A 26,643-nucleotide genomic window follows, 5' to 3' on the forward strand; every position below is an offset into this window, starting at 1 on the left:
ATAGTGTATTCTCACTTCACAATGGACTAAAATGGCACTGTGGATGTCAAACGATGTCCCCAAAATCACAGAACTGGTCAGTGCCAAAACCAAGATCAGAAACATCTAAATTAAAAAGATTTATAACATATACAATGGAAGACATTGGTATCAAGAATACAGAAAAAACACATAAGGAATTTCTATAAATCAGTAAGAAAAAGCCAAATAAACCCAAAAGAAATCCCCCCAAAAATATGAACAGATAAAACAAGACCCTTCTTTAAAAAAAAAAAAACAGAAATGTGAAATGCAAACACATCAAAACAGGCAAAAGATGCTCAAACTCACTCATGATTAAAATATCATTTCTCACCCATCAGCCTGAAATAAATCTTAATCTCATAACAGCAAGTGTTAGGCCCTGGGGAAATTGGGGACTTCCATATGTTGTTGATGGATATATAAAATAACTGCCACTCTGAAATCACATGCCTACCAATCCACTTCTTTCCTCTTGAAGAAGACTAGCACCTGTGTCAAGGATGCATGTACAAAATTATTTATTTCAGCATTGTTTGTAATACTAAAAATCTGCAAACACCCCAAGGATTCATCAATAGTGGGTGGCTAAATAAACCACTGAATTAACACACTGTGGAACATGACATGGCAAATAAAAAGAATGAGGTAGGTTGTATGTACCTGGATACAAGGCATGACATACTGTTGAATTTAAAACAAAACAAAACAAAACAAAACAAACAAACAAAAAAACCTTGCAAAATGGTACATGTAATAAATATAATTTTTTAAAAAACTATTACTTTCTATGAGTGATACAGGTATGTAAAATATTAGAAAAGCAATTATTGCTGGGACTGGTACTTGGGATAGACAGATTTTAGAGTTAAATATATTCCTACTAATTGCATAGCTAAGATTTAGCATACGAAAAAACAAACAAACAAAAAAAGATAGGCAAGAAGGGAGGGAGAGAGGTAGAATTTGACCAAGAGGGCCAAGGTCTCCTGCTTCCAGTGCTTCTTCCCATGTGTTTGCCTAAATGTAAATACTGGGGCCTTTTCCTTTGACACTGCAAACATACGAACCAGGAGATTCAAGAGAAGGTTCTTTACTTGATATTCATGTATGGATTTCAGGGGGTCTGAAATCCTCAAAACAATATAAAATTTGGGCTGTACATGACATTAGCTTTTCTTACATCCTCAAAAACAATTAACATTCCAAATGTAAAGAGTATTGCACAAAGAGAAAGTAGACCCAGGTTTTACTACTAGCACTGCCAGTAACTGCTTGTGTGAGCTTGGAAAAGTCATTTTACATCCCTGGGTTTCTGTTTTCCCATCTGTAAATGAGGAAGATGGACCAGACCAAAAGCTACACATCAACAGCCTGTGGCCTACAGAACTATTTTCTGTGGCTTTTAGAGTATTGTCCCACACATCCACTAAGAGTTTTAAATTAGTTGCTAGCATTTAAAAATCAGGACATATGACATAAAAATAAAGATTTCTAGCTTCTTTTGTAAATCCAAAGGGTATGACGGTAATGGGCTCCCATTCCAATACAGCAGAAATTGGCTGAAACTGAGTAGTAGCAGCTATTCACTTTAGGCAAAGCAAGCTCTCTCAAGTTTGTCAGTTACTTTGGCTTGCTTCTCTTGTTTACATTACCTTTCTGGTAGATATTTGAAGTTGCTATCCCCGGAAGCAATTCTAAAAGTTTTCTACTTCTAAGATTCCTTGTGTTTGGACACTATGAAAATAGGGGTACCTTTCTTCAAAGGAGCACGTATTACATGATACATTCATATCCATCCACCCCAAAACACAGAAATAATACTTCATTCTAATGGAAACACGCCTTAAAAATGGGCAAAGGGTAGAAGCAAAAGTAGAATATGGCAGGTAGCAGTGGCATCAGAATAGGAAGAAGTATTCCCTGACAAGTGGTCTCTGCACTTTCATGGAAGTCAGTCTAGTCTAATGCCAATAACCAGCTAGGCACTGAAAAGTCACATGTCAGCAAAAATGTAAATATAAGCCACATAAATATCCTAAACTGGCTCCTGAATATTGAATTCTATTATTACGAAGAATCAATCAGAAGATGTTGAATTCAGAAAGAATACTAGCTATCTGTTTTGGGGTGTTTTTCTCCCTATTCCATTGGCTTGTGTCGATATCATTCTTCAAAAAAAAAAAAAAACAAAAAACAAAAAACATCAATCCAACTTAGTCATTTTACCAGAAGGTCTTGTCTGGGAGAAATAGTGGAAAAGGATCAGAAGATGGAATACAGAAGTCCTTCTTGGCCAGGCACAGTGGCTCATACCTGTAATCCCAGCACTTTGGAAGGCCAAAGCGGGCAGATCATTTGAGGCCAGGAGTTCGAGACCAGCCTGGTCAAGATGGAGAAACCCCACCTCCACTAAAAATACAAAAATAAGCTGGGCATGGTAGTGCATGCCTGTATTCCCAGCTACCTGGGTGGCTGAGACATGAGAATCACCTGAACCCAGGAGGTGGAGGTTGCAGTGGGTGGGGATCAACTGCGTTCCATCCTGAGCAACAGAGCAAGACACTGACTGAGAGAGTAGGGAGGGGAGGGGAGGGGGGAGAGGAGAAGAGGGAAGGGGAGGGGAAGAGGGGAGGGGGAGAGGGGAGGGGAAGAGGGGAGGGGGAGAGGGGAGGGGGAGAGGAGAGGGGGAGAGGGGAGGGGGAGAGGGGAGGGGGAGAGGGGAGGGGGAGAGGGGAAGGGGGAGAGGGGAAGGGGGAGAGGGGTGGGGAAGGGGGAGAGGGAGGGAAGGGGAAGGGGGGGAGGGGGAGGGGGAGGGGGAGGGGAGAAGTCCTCCCAAGGAATCAGAAAGCAAGGTTTTGTCAAAAGGAAATGAAATTAAATTTTAGTATCACCTTCCCATGTACAAAAGTTATCATCTCCTTCATACTACTTCATTTTCTAACTCCAAACTCCCACTCCTACACTAGGCCATCACTTTTAGTTGTCAGAACCCAAAGTCATTCTTGGGTCTGAAAAAAATCCATCAGCAGGTCTTTTTAGGCCTAACTCTAAAATATACACCGTATCCAACTGGCATGTATTCTTCACTATTGTATTGTTCACTATTCCCAACCTAGTATAAGCAGCAATACTGCTTCTGCTCTTGCTACCCTACAGCCCCATTCTCCACATAGGAACCAAAGAGAAGTTTTAAGAATATAAATCAGATCATTTACTCCCTTGCTTAAACAGTCTATGACTACTTAGAATAAAACCCAAAATCCTTACCACAGCCTACTTGGTAATCTGACCTCATCCACTACTCAACCCCCACCCCACCCCTACTGATTATACTCCAGCCATTCATTTTATCCCCTTAGTAAACTTGTTCTATCTCAGGGCCTTTACACTTGCTATTCCCTTCAGTTGAACCATTATGCCTCTAGAGCTTCTCATCACTGGCTCTAACTATACCCAGGTCACTAGTTCAAAAAGTCTTTGGATCCTTAAAAAGCTTCCCTCTCATTCCCACATCCCAGTCACTCCCTATCTCCTTCCCCGGTTTGTTTATTCATAGCACTTATCATTATTTAAAATATTACTTATTATTTAACTTGTTTACTGTCTGTTCTGCTCAAAGATTATAAATTCCATGACTTAGAGTTGCTTCTTGTTGGTTCCCTACTGCCCAAAATACTCCACCTGGCAAATTTTAAGCCTTCGATAAATATATGTTGAATAAATAAATAGATCAAAAGAAAATAACATGCCACTAACTTGGAATAATATACAAAATTATCTTAAGAAATACTATACTTCAAAGAATTGTGGTGAACATTAAATGAAAAAATATGCAGAAAGTTTAGAGAAGAGGTACAAGCTAAGTTCTCAATAAATGTTAGTTATCATTTCTGTTATTGTTATTATTAATTAAATAAAAATACTGAGTGACTACTAAGTATCAGGTATTGACCTAGACAAGTGCTGAATAGAACAAAATAAAAAAAAATCGGTTACTAATTAAAATTATATACAATATATAGAAAGAAGACCAAAGAGAAGGGGAAAAATAGTTTTAGGATATTCAGAAAGTATTCATTTATTAAATACCTTCATACAGAAAATAAACATAAGGATAATGTACCAGTACAGCTTGGCTTAAATATGAGAGGGAGTAATCAAATTTGTAGAGGCAAAATGGAATGATGGAAAGAATATGTACTTTGTCAGGCCTGGATTCAAATCCCAGTATCCCAGTCCTTACACTTGCTAGCTAAGTAACCTTCAGCAAAATTTAACCTCTTTTGAGTTTCCTCATATATAAAATGGAAACATAACAACACAGCTTACTGTGGAATTTTATTAAGAAACAAATGAAACAATATATGAAAATGACCTGGCCACTCAATAAATGACAGCTATGTTATTTTTCTCATATATCTGGAAACAGAGACTCAAAACTCAACAACAGACAAAAATTCCTAGACTCTCTTGGTTTTATAACCTTGGCCAAAGATTAGCATTTTCATTATTTATACACATGAAGTCAGAGTCTACCAATCAACACAGGTTCGAGCCTGCCAGGGTTCACACACACTCAAAATTGAGAGGAAAACAGTAGGGGTGCCTATATAAACTTAACCTTACATCTCTCCCCATGACTGCCTACTAGAAAGAAAATGAAGGTTATTTTCTAACCAGAAAGTGAAGAGTATATTGTCCCCACCTCCCCTCTGCTTCTATAAAAACTTCCCACAGTTCAGAATGTAAAACAGAATTTAAAGAGGACAACCAGCAAGACTTGTGAACCTAAAATTAGACCTACCAGCTGTGTTTTGGTTAGCTAGTGCATAAGGCATCAGCAGGACACTGAAATATACAGAAGCCTCTTCTCTAAAGGCAAGTTTTTCTCCAGCCTATCTACCCACCAGATTAGAGCAGGCAGAAGGAACAGAAGGAGAGGGGGATGAACAGTTTGCACCCAAGAAACTTGGTGTCCAGAACTTCTACTGCTGCCAGACTAACTTGTCTGGAATGGAACTCAGAATAGAACCTTAGATGGCTTTATAACAGTAATAAGAATAAGAGCAACCCATTGCTGAGGGCTTATGATATTCCAGGCACTGTGCTAAACTCTTTACATCTATGATCTTGTTTGTTCCTAATGATAACTCAATAGGGAGAAACAATTACTTAACTCATGTTACAGAAGAAGAAACCAAGACTCAGAGGCTGAGTGAATTACTCAACATTATACAGCTAGTAGGTGGAAGAGCTAAGACTCAAAAACAGACTGCAAAGCCAACTGGGTCAAAGACTGTTTGGTCCTTAAATATTCTCCCATTTTTCCTTAGTAAGAGAATCTCGGTTTTTAGCTGGACACACTGTGGCCTGGAGAAATGACTGTTTCCCAGCCTCCCTTGCAACTAGGTAAGGCCAGGGAATTGAGTTCTGGCCAATGAAACATAAGCAGCAATGTGTACAACTTCTCAAGAGTTCCCTTTAAAATAGAGGGGTGTGCCCAGCCAGGTGCAGTGGCTCACACCTATAATCCCAGCACTTTGGGAGGCCGAGGCGGGTAGATCACGAGGTCAGGAGATTGAGACCATCCTGGCCAACACAGCGAAACCCCGTGTCTACTAAAAATACAAACATCAGCTGGGCGGGGTGGCGGGTGCCTGTAATCCCAGCTACTTGAGAGGCAGAGGCAGGAGAATCACTTGAACCCGGGAGGCGGAGGTTGCAGTGAGCTGACATCGTGCCACTGCACTCTAGCCTGGCGACAGAGCAAGACTCTGTCTCAAACAAACGAACAAACAAAAATAGAGGGGTGTGCCCTTCACTTTTCTATGTCTGTGATTCTGGAACTTGGAAATACTAGCTGGACCTCCAGTGGTCATCTTGGTCCATGATGCAGTAAGGATGTCAGAATGGAGCTGAAAAGAGCCTACATTTCTGGTAACTTCATGGTTCTGCCACGCCAACCTTAGACTGCCTACACCCAAAGTTATTTTACGTGACAGAGAAATAAACATCATGTGGGAGTAGTTATTTTGGATTTTTCCAAATTATTTCATTATTTTAGATGCAGTCAAATTAATCCCAATGTAAATACTGATATATAACAACTATGCAATACTCTCTCAGTTCTTCATTAATGCCCTGGAACTAAACAAGATTATTATACTTCCTATCACACATTTATCACATATTTCATGTTCATCTACTATCCAGCAGGTGCTGTGCTAGGTGCTGGGAATACAAAGATGAATAACATATAGTTCTAGCCTTAAAGAGTTTATAACCCACCAGTGAAAGACATGGAAAGAAATAACATGACATAGTACACAGTATCTAGTGCTACAATAAATGTTCACAGGCTGTTACAATGGGAACACAGAGAAGGATACCTCAAAGCCTATATCTACCTAGTAACACCCTATCCATCTTTCAAGGCCCACCTCGAAGACTCCTTCCTCTAAGAATCTATTCCTGGCTGCATGCCCTCCAGTGATATCAATTTCTCTTTTCTCTCCACTTCCATAGCATACTGTTTGTACCTTTTCTCTAATACACACAAATAAGCATGTGAAAAGACTATCTTTTCTATTGCGCTGTAAGCTTGCTGAAGTTGGAAACTTTGCTTATTCTTCTTAGTATCCACCACACAGTTCATCATAATAAACGCTCCAAAATTATTCAGATGAATAAAATTAGTTTAAAAAATAACATAATCAGTCTCTAAAATGAAAGCTAGCTATATGTTATAGTTTGGACATATTATAATGAATGTATTTGCTAATCTTCTTATTGATGTTAAAAACCAATTATTACCTTACCAAAAACTAGCTAAACCCATCTGAAGTGGGTTTAATATATAAATGTTCAACAAAAATAATCTAGCACATTACAGTATACATCAAAGTCACTGCCCATATAGTTATTTGCTGTAAATTGTGGATTGAGCCTTTGGTAGATTTTGCTTGATTGGTTGGTTTTGGTTTTTTCATTCTTGATCAGTTTTCTGACACTTAAAAAGGGCATCAACATTGACTTTTTTTGCACCTGATGCAATGTTGGTTTGATCCTATCATAGTGATATGTACACACACACACACACACACACACACACACACACACACACACAATTCTCTCTCTCTCTCCCCCACCCACACACACGAGATTCAACTCTCCCAGAGTCAGGCTTCTGCGTTTCTTACCCCATTCTCATCTCTACTCCCCATATCAAGACTAAAGCTTTTGTTTCATCCACTGTCTATAATACATCTCCTGTTCTGAAAGGTCCATAAGCATCTGTGTTCCTTACTGCCACCTAACAAGTTTAGCCCCTGGTTCTATTAAAACAAGAATAAGAGCATGAAACTGGGCTGGTCCTCCCAGACTGAACTATAACCTCAAGCAGAACACATACGAGGCACTGATACAGATGAATCTCTGGCTTCTCAGACTTGGGTTAGATGCAAGGGGAGGGAAAAGGTGGGTATGTCAATGAAGAGGCAGGCAGGGCAACCTCCATGTCGAGAGTTGTGGTCAAGACAATGGTGACAGAGGCTCAAGAGTCCTTTATCACCAGAGGAGCCTAAGAATAAGCCTACTGCATCAGCAATCTTACCCAAAAAAGCAATTGCCTAACAGCATAAAATGCCTATGAACTCATCCTATTTTGACTGAAAGGCCAGAAAAGAGAAAAAGAGGGCACCAGACTTTTGGGAGAGAGAGTAGAGAAAGCCTGGATCTTTACTCTCAAGTGGACTGTTCAGACCACTGGCTAAGCACTCTAGTTCTTTAATGAAGCTTCATCACCATCAATGTTGAATCCCCTAAAAAATCTAACTAATGTAAAAGGGATTCCCATAATCTCATATTCCCTCCATAGAGCAGTATTTTCATCTGTGCTAACAACACATTCAAATGCTAGAACAATGCCATTCTCTCATTTACAGAGCCAACTAACCCTTCTATGAGGAGTTGTTCAAATAAACCAAACCAATTGTCTCTGCTATGAATAAAATCACTGGACTCTATACAGTAGCATCAAATGGTAATACAACAGGAAAATTTCCCTAGAACTTCACAAGATGTCATAATTCACGTCCCCACCCAATGTCATATGCTCAGAGATGCCTTCTATAACACATCTTATCAAAAAGTAACCTATCCTGCCACACCAACTCATTCTTACATTACCATGATTTATTGTTTTCATAGCACATAACACCATCCAAATTACTCTGCTATTTCTTTCCCACTGGAGAGAGTGAATTCCAAAAAGCTAGAGCCCTATCTGTCTAGTTCACTGCATACTTTCAAGACTTTTTACAGGTTAAGAAAGTACACTTTGATTGGAAATCCCAGAACTGCAGGCCTCACATAAACTTTCTACAGAACTACGCAAGGGTGGCTCCAACTAATGACAGCATGCCATTCCCTTTACCTTGGTCTTACTTTTGTCTTATTCTGTACAAATAAATAAGACACTGGTTGAACCACTATGTATGCCAGTGCTACAAACTCTAATTAGAAGTGACCTGTATCTCTTCAGCAAGAACAAAAAATTAAAAACATAAATAGATACATTACAGCAAGCCTTCAACCTTCTGTCTCCCTACGAAAGCTTCTTCTATGAGCTGACTGAAAAGCCAGATTCACTGACCCCTATGGAATACACTACGGCATACCTCCAGCTCCTCGAGAATCACAGCTCTTTGAGCATATACTTACATTCTTCCATCCACCCAGATACCAATGTCTCCTCAGTCACTCCCCAAGCAGTTGTTCCTCTTATCACTTAACCAAACATTCTTCCCAAACACCCATCTTAAAAGCAAAGGGTGTGGCTTAAAAACCTTCGGATCTGTCTTTAGAAAAGCCATGTTAAGAACTCCACAGATGCTATATATTTACTGAATTCTGCCAACCACTTCTCCCTTTGCCACTTTGTAAGACTCTACCTTTTCTTCAGGTGATCTTGGGGTAAACTAGACAAGTGGTCTTCAAACCACAGGACATGACACATTAGTGTGCCATGAGATCAATGTAGTGGGAGGGTCCAGAATTTTTTTTTTTTAACAGAATAGAAGAGAAACAGAACATATATGTAGTAAGGCAAATGGTGTCTCATTTGAGTTAACGGGGTATGTCTGGTGAGTGGCTGTGTGTATAAACGAGATCACAGTATAAAATATATTTCCTCTACTGTAGGTTGTGTTCAAAATAATTTTTAAAAATACTAGACTATTGAGTATATCTAAAGCACTTTTATTTCAACATAAAAGTTCATTAAATGTAGCTCTGAATGCAAATTCCCTTGACAATGTAAGAATTTTTGTATGAATAAATCCATAAGCCAGATCAAGCTCCTTTGTCAGATCCAGTGACCCTTTTTCGTAGCCAGAAATTATGGTCAGAGTAAGAGAAACACACATATGTGAGATGACAAGTCATGACTCGGTAAGAAGTCATAAATTGGGCTGCATAACTATTTTTCTATGATAAAGCTAAAGACTAGGCTCAGTTCAAACTTGGACCCACAAAATCCCCTGGAGACCAAATGCCACAGACCAAAACTGTAATACAGCAACATCCAGGAGAAAAGAAAGAACAGTACTTCAAGTGACTAAGTGATGATCTTGTCCCCTCAAGATGTTCACTCCCTATCAGGTTGTCTCCATCCCTAATCCCCTCTTGCTGTAGGATCACCCTGTTTTTCTGCTCATTCTGGCCTACTCTGAAGTTTGCTTTTTCTCTAAATGTCAGCAGACTTTGGCAAGAACTTGGCCTTCTACTGCCAATACCAGCCACTGACAGCCTGGTTAAACACTGAGGTATCAAAACATAAATTGTACAAATTCCTCTCAATTCTAAACTTGTATAATTAGCCTCCTTATATTAATAATAAAAAGAAGAGCTAACATTTAGTGAGCACTAACAATGTGTTAGGCATTGTTAAAGTTTCTTAATCACCCACAAAGTAATTTCATTCTCACAAAAGCTCTATTTTATTTCTTATCATTATGCCCATTTTAGAAATACAGAAACAAGGCCAAACTATAATATAACTTGCCTAAGGTCAAAAAGTGGTAGAGCTAGCATATTTCCCGTCCCTTTCTAATCCTGTATTATATTTTACTTTTCATTTATAATACTTATTACATGTTGATTTGCTTATTTGTTCTTTCCTACTTCCTTCCAATAGAATGTAAGCTCTGACAAAAGTACAGACTTTCATTTTGTTCACTACTATATTCCTAATACTTAGAAAGTATCTACACTCAGTTGATTCTCAATAAGTACTTGCTGAATGAATGAATGCAGTATAATAACGATCCTCTTCTTTTGTCCATCATCCCACTGAGTCACTTTTACTGTTCCAAGATATTCTCTTGCCAATAAGTAAATGTTCATTGCACTCATAACATTTGAAACCAGAGCTGCCATCAAGCTCCTATCTTTATTGAACCAAAATGAGCAGTTTCTCACCCTAGCTGCCTAACAGAGCAAATGCCATGCTCTTTCTGAGAAGAATAAAGAAAATATTACTCCTGTCTCTACAATTCCTTCAAACACAACATCTGGCATTAAATGAAAAACTGTGAGACATGACAAGAATCAGAAAAATGTGGCCGGGCACGCTGGCTCACGCCTGTAATCCCCAGCACTTGGGAGGCCAAGATGGGTGGATCACGACGTCAGGAGATAGAGACCATCCTGGCTAACACGGTGAAACCCCATCTCTACTAAAAATACAACAACAATAGCTGGGCGTAGTGGCGGGTGCCTGTAGTCCCAGCTACTTGGGAGGCTGAGGCAGGAGAATGACGTGAACCCGGGAGGCGGAGCTTGCAGTGAGCTGCGATTGCGCCACTGCACTCCAGCCTGAGTGAGCGAGACTCCGCCTCAAAAAAAAAAAAAAAAAAAAGAATCAGAAAAATGTAACATACAATCAAGGATGATTTCCATAAAGATCCAGAGAAACAGATCTCTTAAAAAATAACCAAATTAACATTCTAGAGTTGAAAAACACGGTATCTTAAATGAAGAATTCAGTGACACTCATGGAGTATTTCCAGCTGCTATACATGAAGAATGAAGCGAATCTATGGAGTAATTTCCAGGACATACTAAGTGTAAAAAAACAAAGCATAAAAGAATATTATATTCTCCCCAAACCTTATAACTCCAGTTTCACCATGGGAAAAAAACACCAGAGAAATCGAAATCAAGGAACATTCTACAAAATACCTCACTAGCACTGCTTAATACTGTCAAGATCATCCAAAACAAGGAAATGTGAGGTCCCGGATAGAATCGTGGTACAGAAGTCATCAGAGGAAAAACTAGTGACATTCAGTAAAGTCTACAGTTCAGTTAGTAATGTTCTAACATTAGGATAAGCAGAGTGCACGAAGCAGTTTTTGATCTAAGAACATATACTGAGCCCAAGAAACTAGGCTGTGCATTTGGTTAGTAGAAAGTGAGGTGTGAGGGGAGTATGGGATAACAGAAAGCAAAGCCTATGGCATGCTCAGAGTAAAACATTTAAAGGATGGCCAGGCGGTGGCTCACACCTGTAATCCTAGCACTTTGGGAAGCCAAGGTGGGCAGATCATCTGAGGTCAGGAGCTCCAGACTCACCTAGCCAACAAAGTGAAACCCGGTCTCTACTAAAACTACAAAATATCAGGCAGGCGTGGTGGCGCATGCCTGTAGTCCCTACTACTTAGGAGGCTGAGGCAGGAGAACTGGTTGAACCCAGGAGGCAAAGATTGCAGTGAGCCATGATCACGCTACTGCACTCCAGCCTGGACAACAGAATAAGACTCTATCTCAAAAACGACAACAACAAACAAACAAAAAACCATTTAAAGGAGACCCTTTCTGGCCTATAATCCCAGCACTTTGGGAGGCCAAGGCAGGTGGATCACCTGAGTTCAGGAGTTCAAGACCAATCTGGCCAACATGGTGGAATGCCATCTCTACTAGAAATACAAAAAATTAGCTGGGCATGGTGGTGGGCGCCTGTAGTCCCAACTACTCAGGAGGCTGAGGCAGGAGAATCACTTGAATCTGGGAGGCAGAGGTTGCAGTGAGCCGACCAAGATGGAGCCACTGCACTCCAGCGTGGGCAACAAGAGCAAAATTTCGTCTCTAAATAAATAAATAAATAAATAAATAAATAAATAAAGGGGATCCTTTCCATATAGACTTGGGACCCTCTCACTTTTTCACCCCGCTAAGGCGTAAAATCTCAGAGTAAAAGCAAACTAAACTTGTCACTACCCAAACATCTAAAGGGGAAGGTAGAGAGGTAAACAAAACAGAGAGGGGGATAAAATGAAAGAAAGTCTCTAAGATGTGGGCAAGGTCCTCCTGAAAGTTTGGTCCAAGAAACCTCAAGAAATTAATTTAGTAGAAGGGGATTCTAAACAAGTTGTACTCTCAGGCCTTAGCAGAATCAAATTCAAATCCTCTCTCAAAGTATGCAGCTTCATGCAAGATTTGGAAAAGTACCATAAGCAATTTTTAAAAAGCAATGAGAAGCTACACAGCTACACAGAACCCAGCACAAAAAGAAATAAAAACATGAAACATGAAAAAATAAAAACAGCAGCAGAAAGAGGTCCACAAAGTCTTCACACACTAGAATTATCAGAGGCAGATTATCAATCAATATGCCTACAGTTCTTAAAGGAATAGCTAAGACAGCTACAGAAAAAAAAAAAAGAATATGATTCACAAATTCATACTAGCACATTTGAAAATTTAGATAAAATGGAGAAACGTCTGAGAAAATGTAACTTATCAAAACTAACCTAAGAAAAAATAGACAACCTAGACAGACCTATGACTATTAAAGAAATTGAGTCCATAGTCAAAAATACTACATAAAACAATTACATTACTGGGTATATACCCAAAGGAATATAGATCATTCTATTATACAGATACATGCACATGTATGTTCACTGCAGTGCTATTCACAATAGCAAAGACATTGAATCAACTTAAATGCCCATCAGTGATAGACTGGATAAAGAAAATGTGGTACATATCCCATGGAATACTACGCAGCCATAAAAACGAATCAGATCACGTCCTTTGCAGAGACATGAATGGAGCCAGAAGCCATTATCCTCAGCAAACTAACGCAGGAACAGAAAACCAAATGCTGCATCTTACAACACATGGACACATGGTGGGGAACAACATACACTGGAGCCTGTCAGTGGATAGGGAGTGGGAGGAAGGAGAGCATCAGAAAGAACAGCTAATGAATTCTGGGCTTAATACCTAAGTGATGGGATGATCTGTGCAGCAAACCAGCATGGCACACGTTTACCTATGTAACAAACCTGCATATCCTGCACATGTACCCCAGAACTTAAAAGTTTGAAACTAAAAATAATAAAAAATGTTGGGGATGTTAAAAAATGTAAACCAAAAAACAAACAAACAAAAAACACAAAACACCAATAATAAACGAATAATAAACCAACTCTCCCTTCCCCCTTCACTGTCTCCAGGAATAGATGGCTTCCATGGTCAGTTCTACCAATCACTCTAGGAAGAAATATTTCAGTCTTTCACAAATACTTCCAGACTATTAAAAGAGAGAAAGAATATATAAGAAACACTACACTCTGCCTCAGACTATGAAGCCAAACTTTGATAGCAAAATCTCACGAGAACAGTAAAAGAATAATGATAGGCCAATTTCTTCCATAAATATAAACGAAAAAAACTACATAAATTATTAATAAGCCAAATCCAAAAACATGAGGCTACTTCAACTTGACCAAGTTGGGTCAAGGAAATCCCAGAAATGCTAGCCTTTCTGCTTTAATTATAAAATACGACAATACAAAGAGATGAAAGTAAGACCATATATATGCACACACCTCTATTTGCAGAAAGAAACACCTGAAGGGTAACCAAAAAACTAATAAAAACAGTTACTGGCCAGGCACAGCAGCTCACGCCTGTAATCCCACAGCTGTAGGAGGCTGAGGCGGGAGGACTGCTTGAGGCTAGGAGTTCAAGACCAACTTGGACAACACAGCAAGACACCCTCTCTACAAAACAAAAAATAAATAGAATTAGCCAGGCATGGTGGTGCACAGCTGTAGTCCTAGCAACTCAGGATGCTCAGGTGGGAGGATCGCTTAAGCCCAGGAATTTGAGATTACAATGAGCTATGCTCCCACCACTGCACTCTAGCCTGAGCAAGAGTAAGATCCTGTTTCTAAGAAAAAAACAAGTAGTTACCAACAGCTGATGGAAGAATCAGGTAAAAAGGGCAAAGGCTTTTGAGGCATGTGAACATATCACTGATTTTTAAATTTAACTTTAAAAGATCAATTAATGTAATTCATCATCATAACACAGTAAAAAAGAAAATCACATGATCATCCCAAAAGATGCAAAAAAAGCATTTGATATTAAGTAATGAATCAAAATTCAGAAAAACTTAGCAAACTAGGACTAGAATTTTTTTTTAACTGATAAAACATATCTATTTTCAAAAACCATAGAATGTATCACTTATTTGTGCAATGTTATCAATTATTGCTAGATCACGAACAAGGCCAGAATATCTATCAATCACATCCATTCAACATAATCCTGGGGGTGCTATCCAATGCAGTAAGGCAAGAAAAAACAAATAACAGGTATAAGGGTTGAAAAGAAACAAACAAAAAGTATCTCTCTTCACACATAATATAATCATGTATGTAGAATAAATCTACAGATAAATGATTAGGATATGTAAGATAATTCAGCAGCTAGATTACAAAAAAATCAATACATAAAAGTTAACCACATTCCTATATACAATTAGAAAACAAAACTTAAAACCATTTATTTTTATTTTAGAGACAGGGTCTTGCTCTGTCGACCAGGCTGGAGGGAAGTGGCAGGATCATAACCCACTGCAGCCTCAAACTCCTAGACTCAAGCAATGCTCCCACATCAGCCTTCCATATAGCTGACAGGTGTGAGCCACTGTGCCTGGCTCATATTTTCTACAATACTATAAAATCATTTTACAATGATGTGAAAAATCTTTCGGGAAAAACAAAATAAAAGTTTACTGCAAAGCAATAAAAAAGACCTAAATAAATGAATCAGAAGACTTCATGTTGTAATGATATTAATTCTCCCTATATTGGCTTATAAATTTAATACAATATCCAAAAACACTCCTGCAGGCTTTTTAATACTATGACTCTAAGAAATGTAAAGGGCCAAAACTGGCCAACACACTCTTATGAGACAAGATGGAAGTACCTGCTTTACCAGATATTAAGACATATTATAAAGGGATGGTAACTGAGAAAACATGCTGTTCACACAGGGATATACTAACAGATCAACAGTAGAGAACAGAAGAGCCAAGAAACACATTCACACACATTACGGGCACTTGATATATGACAGGTGGGACAGCAAATCAGTGCACAAAGGAAGGGCTTTTCAATAAATATGCCAATAGTAATTGGCTATCTGTATGGGGAAAAAATGAAATTGAGCCGCTAATTCTACTACACAAAAATCAATACTAAGTAGAACAAGACACAAAAAGCACTAACCATAAGGAAAAGTATCGATAAGTTTTACCACATTAAAATGAAGAGCTTCTATTCAAAGCACAACTTTTTAAAAAAGAAAAACCACATAGAAGATATTTGCAACCCACACAGAGTACAACAACAACAAAAAAAATCAGAAACAAATATATAGCTGGGCATGGTGGCTAATGCCTATAGTCCAAACACTTTGGGAGGCCCAGGTGGGCGGATCACCTGAAGTCAGGAGTTCAAGACCAGCCTGGTCAACATGGCAAAACCGTCTCTACTAAAAAAAAAAATTACAAAAATTAGCCAGGCTTGGCAGCAGGTGCCTGTAATCCCAACTACTCAGGAGGCTGAGGCAGGAGAATAGTTTGAACCTGGGAGGCACAGTTTCCAGCGAGCTGAGATCTAGCCACTGTACTCCAGCCTGGGCAGCAGACCAAGACTCCATCTCAAAAAAAAAAAAAAAAAAAAAAAGAAAAGAAAAGAACAAACATATATAAAAATTCAAATAATGAGAAAAGGACAACTCAATAAAAAAAAATGGGCAAAAGAACTGACTAGGTACTTCACAGAGAAAATACAAAAGATCCTCAAAGTCATTAATAATAAGAGGAGTGAAAATTAAAACCACAATAAAATACCATTACATATCCACAAGATTGACAAAAATTAAAAATACTGTAACAGCAAGTGTTAAAGATACAGAGCAACAGGAACTCTCATATACTCTTCATAGTGATTCAAACTGGTACAACCACTCTGGAAAATAGTTGGCAACATGTAGTATTACTGAAGATATGCATAGCCTCTGACACAGTAATTTCACTCCTGCGTTTATAGGCCACTTAAATATATGTAAATGTACACCAACAGACAGGACCAAGAATATTTACACTGACATTATTTGTAAGAGCCCGATGCTCCCAAACCTGGGAACAAATCAAATGTCCATCTATGACAGAATAGGTAACTTATGGCATATTCATAAAATGGAATTCGATATAGTAAAGAAACTGAATAAACTACAGCCACTCATAGGATGACTCTCACAAACACGATGTTGAGAAAATGAAGCAAAACCCAGAAGAATGCATGATAAAAATATTATACCCGTAGTGTCAAGTTCAAATAAGTTTAGGAATGCATACATATGGAGTAAAAGCATAAAGGTAAGCAAGGAAATGATCACAAAAGTCAAGATTATTCTTACTTATGCAGAAGAGAGATGGTTATAATTGGAAAAGGTATGGGGGAAAGGCTTCAATATTGCTAGCAATGTTCTATTTCTTAATCTGGAGACTACCTATTTTTTAATTATTTGTTAGACTGTAAGTTTTTACATACTTTCTGAATGTGCATTTTACAATTATAAACAGGGACTAAAAAAGGGAAAACCTAATAAAGATGAGCTTCATTCTCTAAGTATTTGTTATCCCAAAGCCAGCTATTCCCTATTCAGGAAAGCAAAAGTCATCATAATATGACAATGCTCGCTAATACAGATTACTTAATCAACTGATCACTCCATTCAAAATTTCCCCCCTCCCTCCCCGATTAACACCAGCAGTTTTTCTGAATGATAGTAGATATCCACAATATAAATAAAAGGCGCATCGTCTGCAAATTCATTCATTCAACAAACATTTCCTAAGTGTCCACTGCCTGGGGGACCAGTAAGGTCCAAGACAGATAAAGATCCAGACAGAGGACATGGGAACTTCCACTCCCACCCCAATTTGGCCTCCATCTTCTTACCCTCCTTTTCTACTAAGTTTCAAACACGAAGAATCTAAAATGAACTCAGGGCACATATGAAGTTACTATTAAACTATTGTGTTATTCTTTTCAATGCAGACGTACCACCTGATTGGATTCATGTGGCAAAATCATATTTCCCATGTTTTCAAGTAGGCAAAAAGATTGCCTTATCAAGAGCCCTAGCACAAAGCACCAGTTTCAACAATAGTGATGCTGTGGAAACTGGCCTACGTGGGGTCAAAACTCCCAAGAAATGCTTTACCTGGAATCCACAGACCAGAAACTTGCAATTTTCTAGAAATTGTATACTAGATTTTGTGTGTGCATGTATTTTCTCAGGTGAGAGTCCAGAACTTTCATTAGATTCTCAAAGGAGTTCAACCAAAAAGGGCGAATAAGAACTGCTCCCAAAAAGTTGGAAAGACTAGCTTCTTAGGGACACAGTGAAAGCGAATGTGGTCACAGTCAGGCCACCTGAGCAGAAACCCAGGTGTTCTGACCCCTAGGCTTATGCTTTGAAGGCCCAATACTTACTCTTAATTCTTCAAAGGCTTCGTCTAGGGTGGAGAGTTGGTGGCCCTGATGAGCCCCAATGACTGGACACAGGACACAGATGAGCTGCCTATCTTCCTGGCAATAGGTGCTCAAATCGAGCCCATGGTCCGGACACTTCCTCTTGGCCACTCTCTCTGCTTCCATTTCTATTTCTGGGTCAAATTCACTTTCTGCCTCAGTTTCTCCCTCCGCCTCGGATTCCCCTTCTTCTTGGTTGTCTTCTTCGGCCTCGCTTTCTTGCTCATCCTCCATTTCTTCCTCGCTGTCTTCTTCACTCTCCTCATCGCTCTCATCCTCACTCTCTTCCTCTGTCTCACTCTCTTCCTCTGACTCGCTCTCTTCCTCCGACTCACTTTCTTCCCCTGCCTCGCTTTCTATCTCCCTCTCCTGCTCCACCTTGACCTCCGCTTCTTCCTTCCCCGCCCCCTCTCCGTCAGCTGGCGGGGTCCAGGCCTGGGCGCCGTGGACGTATTCGGCCAGGTGGTGACTGAGGAACTTCTGCCTGTGCGCCTCAGCGTGGCGACGGCAGTAGCAGAAGCCGCATTCTCGGCACACTTCCTCGGCCCCCGGAGCCTCGTCGGGCTCGCACTCGTCACACGTGCCGTCGTGAGGCAGCTCCTCGAAGGCCGCGCCCACTCCGGAGGCCATGTGGTTGCTGTGACGCGGTAAGGCCTCGGGGCCTCAGGGCTCGCCGCCCTCCGTCTGCGCGGCCTCCTCACTTCCTTCTCCCGCCCCGGGTCCCTTCCTCGGGAGTCGCCGCCCGCCTGGACCGCGCCGCGTCTGGAAGCGGGACCTGGGGCCGGGGCAGCCCCTGCCCGGGCGGAGCAGCAAAGAGCCTTCCGCTGGCTCGGCCTGCTCCGCTCTGTCCCTGAGCTTCCTCTGCCGCGCAGGGCACTTCCGGCGCGGGCACCCGGCGCCCCCGTCGGCCCCCGCGTGGCGCCGCCCGCTCAGCCTCCCGCTACTCGGGCGAGATTGCTGCTGCCGCTGTCCCCCGCGCCGCCCCGGTTCCACTTTCCCTTTCCCCGTCAGGAGGCCTCCTTTTACTTCCTGAGTCATTTAAAGTGGCAATGACCCTTTTCTGCTTTTCCCGCGGGGCTCACCTCCGCCGCTCCAAATCTCTGCGTACCTTGGAGGAGGAGGAGGGAGAAGGAGGAGAATGGGGGAAGTCTCTTACTCTCTCCGGAGTTGGGCTCCACCTCCCCCATTCCCTCCCTGGAAGTGTCAACCTGAGTTTTCAAGGCCACTAGGCTGCTGTCCCTGTGCATTTCAGTCTCTCTGTGTCAATTTGTCGCCGCTTGTCACAGTCCCCAGTGTTCTGCAAGGTGCCAGGACAGTGTTGTTTACCAGACTGAACCTGACCTCTTGGGATTTCCTGAGTGCGGAAGGGCTATGTTTGTTCTAGGCTCGGGGAATCGGGGTCAGGATGAGCAAACAAACATTTTCGATCCAAAGCAATAATGTACTTTGTCTATTTGCATTCCTGCCTCCTAGGATCTCAGAACTTCTGGAGTGGTAACCTCTGTGCGGTTTTGTGAGAGCTGCCTTGTGTTGGGCAGAGATGTCAAGTGAAGTGAGGTGGGGAGAGGCAGTATTTGTCGAGTGACAGGTCCGGGTTGCAGTCATTTTCCTTTATGTAAGGTGTCCCTCTAGATTCCCATTAAGAAAACGGAAGGAAACTGTTGTTTATAAAGCAGTACTGTAGTGCCAAGAACCCGGCTACATCTTTTTGTGGCTCTTTGAAAGCCGGTTTTGGAAGATCCTCTGCCCGATGGTCCCCAAATCCTGGTGCCACTACCTATCAGTTTTATGACCATGGACAAGTTAATTCATCATATTCTGTTTTCCACTTTTTAAAAAAGATGTAAAGTGAAAAGAACGGTAAATATGTACCTCATGGGATAGTTTTATGGATTAAATGTAACGATGCTTGCACTGTGGAATATTCACTAAGCTTTCATTATTATTTTTGGCACAAATTATATTTCGTGCTCACAATGCCCCTTTGAAGGAACATATTTTACACACACAGGGCATTTTCGGCTGGCTGCTGGTAATGTAGGCAAGTCCCTACCTCTACCCCATATCCATGTTTCTCCGTTCACAGGAGAGTTTTTGTTTTGCACTGTATTTGAGAGAGGGAAAATTAAGTTTTTATCTAGTCAAGGGAGAGGCTGAGGTGTGTTAAGAAGAATGAAGGGGGATAGAATGGTGTCTGTCTTACATTGATTCCCTTAGATGATTTTGAGTTAGAATTTTCAGATGCTTTCCTCAAACATACCAGGGGATGAGGTGGGGTAAAAAAAAAGTTAATAGTTTTTAATGTCTCCATGGATAATGTATGCCTAATCTTTGTGCAGCTTTTGTTAGATATTTAGTTTTTAGAAACCTTTCTTTTTAATCTCAGAACAATTCTGTAGAATGTTGAAAAAAAATCAGGTTTATTTTGTTCCAATTCCATACACATTTCTGTTTTCCCCTGGCTCATTTCTCTGGAAATTATTTCTGTGTCTGCTTTTGAAACATGAGTTGATGCACCATTCCGGAAAAAAAAAAAAAAAATCAACTAATGTCAACTCAAACATCAACACTAATATACCTAGTGAGAAGTGTGCCTTGCTTGGTTGTTTCTACTCCCGCCCTCCCCCAGGCTTAAAAGAAAACAACTTAGCCTTTACAAACATAACGTTCTCACATTTAGAAAGTCCTTCAATGAAAATAATTTTTAATGTGTTTTTTTTTCTTTTTTTCTTTTTTCTTTTTTTTTTTCATGACGGGGTCTCTCTCTGTTGCACAGGGCAGTCCTCCCAAGTAGCCTCCCAAGTAGCTGGGACCACAGGCATGAGCCACTAAGCCCCACTACTTGTTTTGGTATTTTTTATAGAGACAGGGTCTCACTATGTTGCCCAGGCTGGTCTTGAACTCCTGGACTCAAGCAATCCTCCCACCTCAGGCTCCCAAAGTGCTGGGATTATAGGTGTGAGCCACAGGCCTGGGCTTTTTAATATCTTAAAAGGATATTGTTGTATCCAGGGTCTTTGATGGTGGGAAGAGGAGTCATGTCGTCATTATTGTTTTAACGTTTTTTTCTTCCTAATGTTACTTGACAGAAAGTTAAAATATAATACTGTGCAGTTCAGTATCTGACACTTCACATTTCTTCTTTGAGCACTCTGTGGAGAGAGGGTCTTAGAGGCAGGCAGATTAAACTTTTTTTTTTAAGATGGAGTCTCGCTCTTTTGCCCAGGCTGGAGTGCAGTGGCACGATCTTGGTTCACTGCAACCTCTGCCTCCCGGGTTTAAGTGATTCTCCTGCCTCAGCCTCCCTTGTAGCTAGGATTACAGGTGTGTGCCACCATGCCTGGCTAACTTTTGTTTTCATAGTAGAGATGGGGTTTTGCCATGTTGCCCAGGCTGGTCTCGAACTCCTGGACTCAAGTGATCCACCTGCCTCGGCCTCCCAAAGTCCTGGGATTACAGGTGTGAACCACCGCACTTGGCTAGATTAAACTATTAGAAAGGGACTTCATAAATTTCTGGTGACAAGGTGTGGCAGACTCAGTGAGGCAGATCTCTGTACCCCTCTGCACAGAAATCCCAACCATCTGATTACCAAGGAATTCGTCTCTTTGGGAGTGTCCACAAATAGCACCCTTGTTATATTAACCTATTGCTACATAGAAAATGACCTCAAAATGTAGCAGCTTAAAACAATATACATTTATTGTCTCACATAGTTTGAGCCAGGACTCTGGGAGTGACTTAACTAAGTGGTTCTGACTTAGGGTCTTTCAGGAGATTTTGGTAAAGATGTTGGCTGTGCTATAGTCACTTGAAGGCTTACCTACAAGCATAGAATTTGCTTCCGAGATGGTTCACTCACATGGCTGTTGGCAAAAGGCCTCACCACTTTCTATACGGCTGCTGGAATGTCCTCAAGACAGGGCAGTTGAATTCTCACAAAGCAAGGGATCCAAGAGAGGGCGAGATGGAAGATGCAATGTCTTTTATGACCTAAGTTCAGAAGTCACACGCCATCATTTCCTACATAGCTTATTGGTTACAGAGATTAGCTCTATTCAGTATGGGCAGAAATTCCCCAAGGGCTTGAATACCAAGAGATGGGAATCTTTGGGGCCATCTTGGAGGTTGGCTGTCACAGTCTGCCCTTTGATCACCAATGATTCACGTATCTCCCAAATGCGAAATACACTCACTTCTTCCCAAGGTCCCCAAAAGTCTGAACCCATTTACATTATCAGCTCAAAGTCTGAAGCCCTGTCATCTAAATTGCGACCAGGTGTGGATGAGGCTCTTAGGTGTAGTGTTTTAAGTGCAGCTCCTCAAGTATAGTTCATTTGAATGTCTGTGTCTCCCACACCCCAACATGCAATGGTGGGACAGGTTTAAGATAACTGGTACAGGCTGGGCGCAGTGGCTCATGCCTGTAATCCTAACACTTTGGGAGGCCGAGGCGGGCAGATCATCTGAGGTCAGGATGAAACCCCATCTCTACTTAAAAAATACAAAAATTAGCCGGGCGTGGTGGTGCATGCCTGTAATCCCAGCTACTTGGGAGGCTGAGGCAGGAGAATCGCTTGAAGCCGGGAGGCAGAGGTTGCAGTGAGCTGAGATCACATTGCTGCACTCCGGCCTGGGTGACAGAGCAAGACTCTGCCTAAAAAAAAAAAAAAAAAAAAGAGAGATAACTGGTACAAACAAACAGTCCTGTTCAAAAAGGAGGAAAGACCAGAGGCCTGAGAAGTCACTGGGCCATAGAATCCTTAAATCCAGGTAGACACATGTTGGAAGTTGTTTGATTAGGGTTCAAACCTACTCCTTGTTCAGGAATGACTCCCCATGTCTTTTATTTCACCCGTTGAGCTCTTGATACCACTCTGAGTCATCTTTCCTTTTCCATTAAAAGTAGTTCATGTTTGCAGCTGTGTAATTGTATCAGTTTGCTTATTGCAAGTAGAATTTAGGAAGTGCAAAGGCTACTTTTCATTTTGTACTGTCTCTGTGTGTCCATGCTGGCAGTGCTTCTGCCAAAGAATTGTTTTGAAAACTTTGTGAATCTTCTATAAATTGAATTGGGGCTCACACCATTGGACAAAAATTATACCTACAGCTCTTTTCAAGATCAACCCTTCTCTGTAGAGTCCCTCAGTGAAACTGCTGAAGCGCAACACTGTAAACTTCCTCAGAGCTCTATTGTTTGAATGATTCTCTGAATCACTGCTGTAGATCCTTTTGAGGTCTGAACAAAGGATTTTTACAGCCGCACTCTTACCTTCATCATTTAATGGTGTTTTCCTGGGAATGTCCTGGAGTTTTTCTTTGCCTGGAAGCCATTTTTTCACAGTAGCATCATTTGCCATCTGGGGAAGCTGGGAATTTTCAAAACTTGCAAGTTCCAGATTTTTTTTCTTAAGTCCTTCCTTTAGATGATCTCTTTCTTTTCACATTTTGATATAATCAGCAAGAAAACATTAGTTAGCACCTTCAACAGTCTACCATGAAATATCCTTAGCTAGAACACTCAGCTGGTTAGGCACAATTTCTACTTTGCACATTACTGCAGGTGACAATGTTACTGAACTGCTGCCACTACATAACAAGGACTCTTTTCCTCCAGTTCACAAAAACATGTTCCTCATTTCCCTTTAAGCTCTCCCCTGCAGCCTTCTCAAGGGCCAACATGATTCTACTAATGGTTTCTTCAAAGGCTCTAGTCTTTTTTTTTTTTTTTCTTTTTGAGACGGAGTCTCGCTCTCGTTGCCCAGGCTGGAGTGCAATGGCATGATATCTCGGCTCACCGCAACCTCCACCTCCAGGATTCAAGCAATTCTCCTGCCTCAGCCTCCCGAGTAGCTGGGGTTACAGGCATGAGCCACCACGCCCAGCTAATTTTGTATTTCTAGTAGGAATGGGGTTTCTCCATGTTGATCAGGCTGGTCTCAAACTCCCGACCTCAGGTGATCCGTCCGCGTCGGCCTCCCAAAGTGCTGGGATTACAGGCGTGAGCCACCGCATCCAGCAAAGACTCTAGTCGTTGACTAACATTGTCCTCAAAGTCCTTCCGGCTTCTACCCTCTGCTCAGTTCTAAAACCATTCCAACATTTTAGGCTTCTGTTATGGAAAAACTATTCTTTTTAATAAAATTTGTGTTAGTTGTCTATCGCTACATAATGTAGGAAGGGAGGGGAAACTTCACCCTCAGAAGATTTGCTGAAAAATCACCTGAACAAAGGCAGATTAATAGAAGAAAAGACGTGTAAATTTATTTAATATAAGTTTTACATTACACAAGAGTCTTCAGAATGAAGACCCAAAGGTACGGAGGAAACTGTCTATTTTTATACTTAGGGTCAATGAAGTATGAACAGCCATGTAGAAATATGATTGAAGAAAAAAGGGTATGATCTAATGCTAATGCCAGGGTTGTTTGAACCAGAGCAACTCCATCTTGAATAGGGGCTAGGTAAAATGAGGCTGAGACCTACTGCGCTGCATTCCTAGATGGTCAGGCATTTTAAGTCATAGGGTGAGATAGAAGGTGAGCACCAGCTACAGGTCATAAAGACCTTGCTGATAAAACAGATTGCAGTAAAGAAGCTGGCCAAAACCCACCAACACCAAGATGGCAATGAGAATGACTTCTGGAGGTCCTCACTGCTACACTCCCACCAGCGTCACGACAGTTTATAAATGCCATGGCAACGTCAGGAAGTTACCCTATATGGTCTAAAAAGGGTAGGCATGAATAATCCACCCCTTGTTTAGCATATAATCAAGAAATAACCATAAAAATGGACAGCCAACAGCCCTCAGGGCTGCTCTGTCTTTCTTTTATTCCTCTACTTTAATAAACTTGCTTTCACTTTATGGACTCACCCTGTATTCGTTCCTGGATGAGATCCAAGAACCCTCTCTTGGGGTCTAGATCGGGACCCCTTTCTGATAACACTAACAGACTGTGTGGGGAGACAGCAGGGCCTGCCTGTCTAGATTCTTCTTGGCCTTTCTGTGCAACATTCCTTCCTTCTAGGTACAGGGTAGGACTTTCTCTAGAATGGGGGTCTTATGACCACAGTCAAGCAAGGTAAGTCAGATAATTTCTTTATGGCCAGTTTTTACACAGAAATGTTGGGGGGGGGGAAGTTAGAGTAATACTTTTAAGTTTTATGACTGGCTTTGGGGAAAAGAGGTTCTGGTATCTATGACCCACCTTGAGAAAGAGGAATTCTCATTTCTATGGCTAGCCTTGGGGGAGAATGAGGGGCTAGAGACAGGAACGTGGGAGAAGGTCAGAGAGAAACTTGTGCTTCCGAAGCCTTCATTCTGGGGTATCATTTTCTGAGCCCAAACAATAACAAATTACCCCAAAACTTTGAGTCATCTTGGGGGCTGGTCATCACACTTGGCATTGCCGTTGTCTTCTCATTGTCGGTAGCATGGCTCTAAGGCATCTCCAAGATGCTCAGCAGCTGGCAGATGCGGAGAATAGGGCAGTTTGCAGCTGCAGCTGTTTTCTGAGTGCATGTGAGGCTTCCAGAAATAGTGTATTCCTAAATAAACAGGTGTCAGCTGTTATGTGGCTGATAGCCCTTAAGTCTTTAACGTTTGAACTCTACGCAAAATGAGGAAACCTGGGTTCAGAGAGGTGAAGAAACTTAAGGTTTACACAGTCAGAAGCTAGCTGAGTTGAGATTCAAACTCAGAGCTTTCAGATTGGATATTACCATATTCACCTGTGGTTTGAATAATTCATATCCCCCCTAATTGCCTGATTCTAAGTAACTTTACCTGTCTTTTCCTTCCAGCTGTGAAATCTATTTCTATCCCCTTCACCTATGCCAAATAGAAGAGCCGAGTTTAGTAAGAGGCATAACATAGTACATTTAATTTTAGAAAAACCTTTAAACATTGAAAAGACAACAGGGTGGAATTTCAAAGTCCACTGCTTTAGGAAAGGTAATGCACCACTTCAGTTGATCCCATTCTTATGTAATTAGACTGTCACTTCAGTAACTGATTTCATTTTCCCCATAAGCCCCTGAGATCACCTGAATCTCATCTCATGCTGTTATCATATTAGCTAACATCTTATCCCATTAACGTCAGTGCAGTGAAATATAGTATCTCCCAGCCCATCCCAGCCCTGCCAAAATATAAAGAATGAAGCCTTTATGGTTGAGCCTGACTCTTTTCCTCAGAAGCCTGTTGGAGAGGGATATACAAAATAATTCCATGGCCCAATTCCCTTCTGAATATTTTCATTTCATCCAGTGCTTACAAGCAAATGCTTTGCTTCTTGGTAACATCACAATGCTTTAAACACCCCAATCCCTATAAGCATATGTAAAGATAACTTCGGAGAATCCCTGATCAAGAGGTTTTCATTACATTCATGGAGTATCATACTTGCTAAATAGTTCCTGTGAGTATAACAATAATAACATACCCCATTTTTATATTCATCATTTTATTCACTGTAAGAATTCAAAAGATTTCATTGATTGTTGTTTCAGTTTTCTTCAGGCACTTTCTATAGTCTCTGCTAGTGGAATTTCCATTTTACCAGTACGGAAATAAAAGGCCAAGAGAGTGATTTAAAAGAACATCCAGTCAATTGTGAGTTAATCTCTGACTTCCTGCCTGGTCCCCAAGCCAGCTCCCTAACCCCTGGGTGGTGCTCATTCTTTTTGGCAAAATGATGTTTTCAAACTC

The 26,643-nt window shown here is 40.9% G+C and overlaps 1 protein-coding gene across 1 annotated transcript in view; it reads right to left on the reverse strand.

The window, feature by feature from the left end:
- Positions 1 to 18,869, reverse strand: part of TRIM44 (tripartite motif containing 44) — a 133,444-nt gene extending 114,575 nt beyond the window's left edge. Inside the window, 1 exon segment of the mRNA NM_001260523.1 lies at positions 17,892 to 18,869. Within this exon segment, the coding sequence (NP_001247452.1) occupies positions 17,892 to 18,560 (669 nt within the window). The 5' untranslated portion in view covers positions 18,561 to 18,869.
- Positions 18,870 to 26,643: the final 7,774 nt, after the last annotated feature.

Source organism: Macaca mulatta, chromosome 14 (assembly GCF_049350105.2).
Source record: "Macaca mulatta isolate MMU2019108-1 chromosome 14, T2T-MMU8v2.0, whole genome shotgun sequence".
Classification (NCBI taxonomy): Eukaryota; Metazoa; Chordata; class Mammalia; order Primates; family Cercopithecidae; genus Macaca; species Macaca mulatta.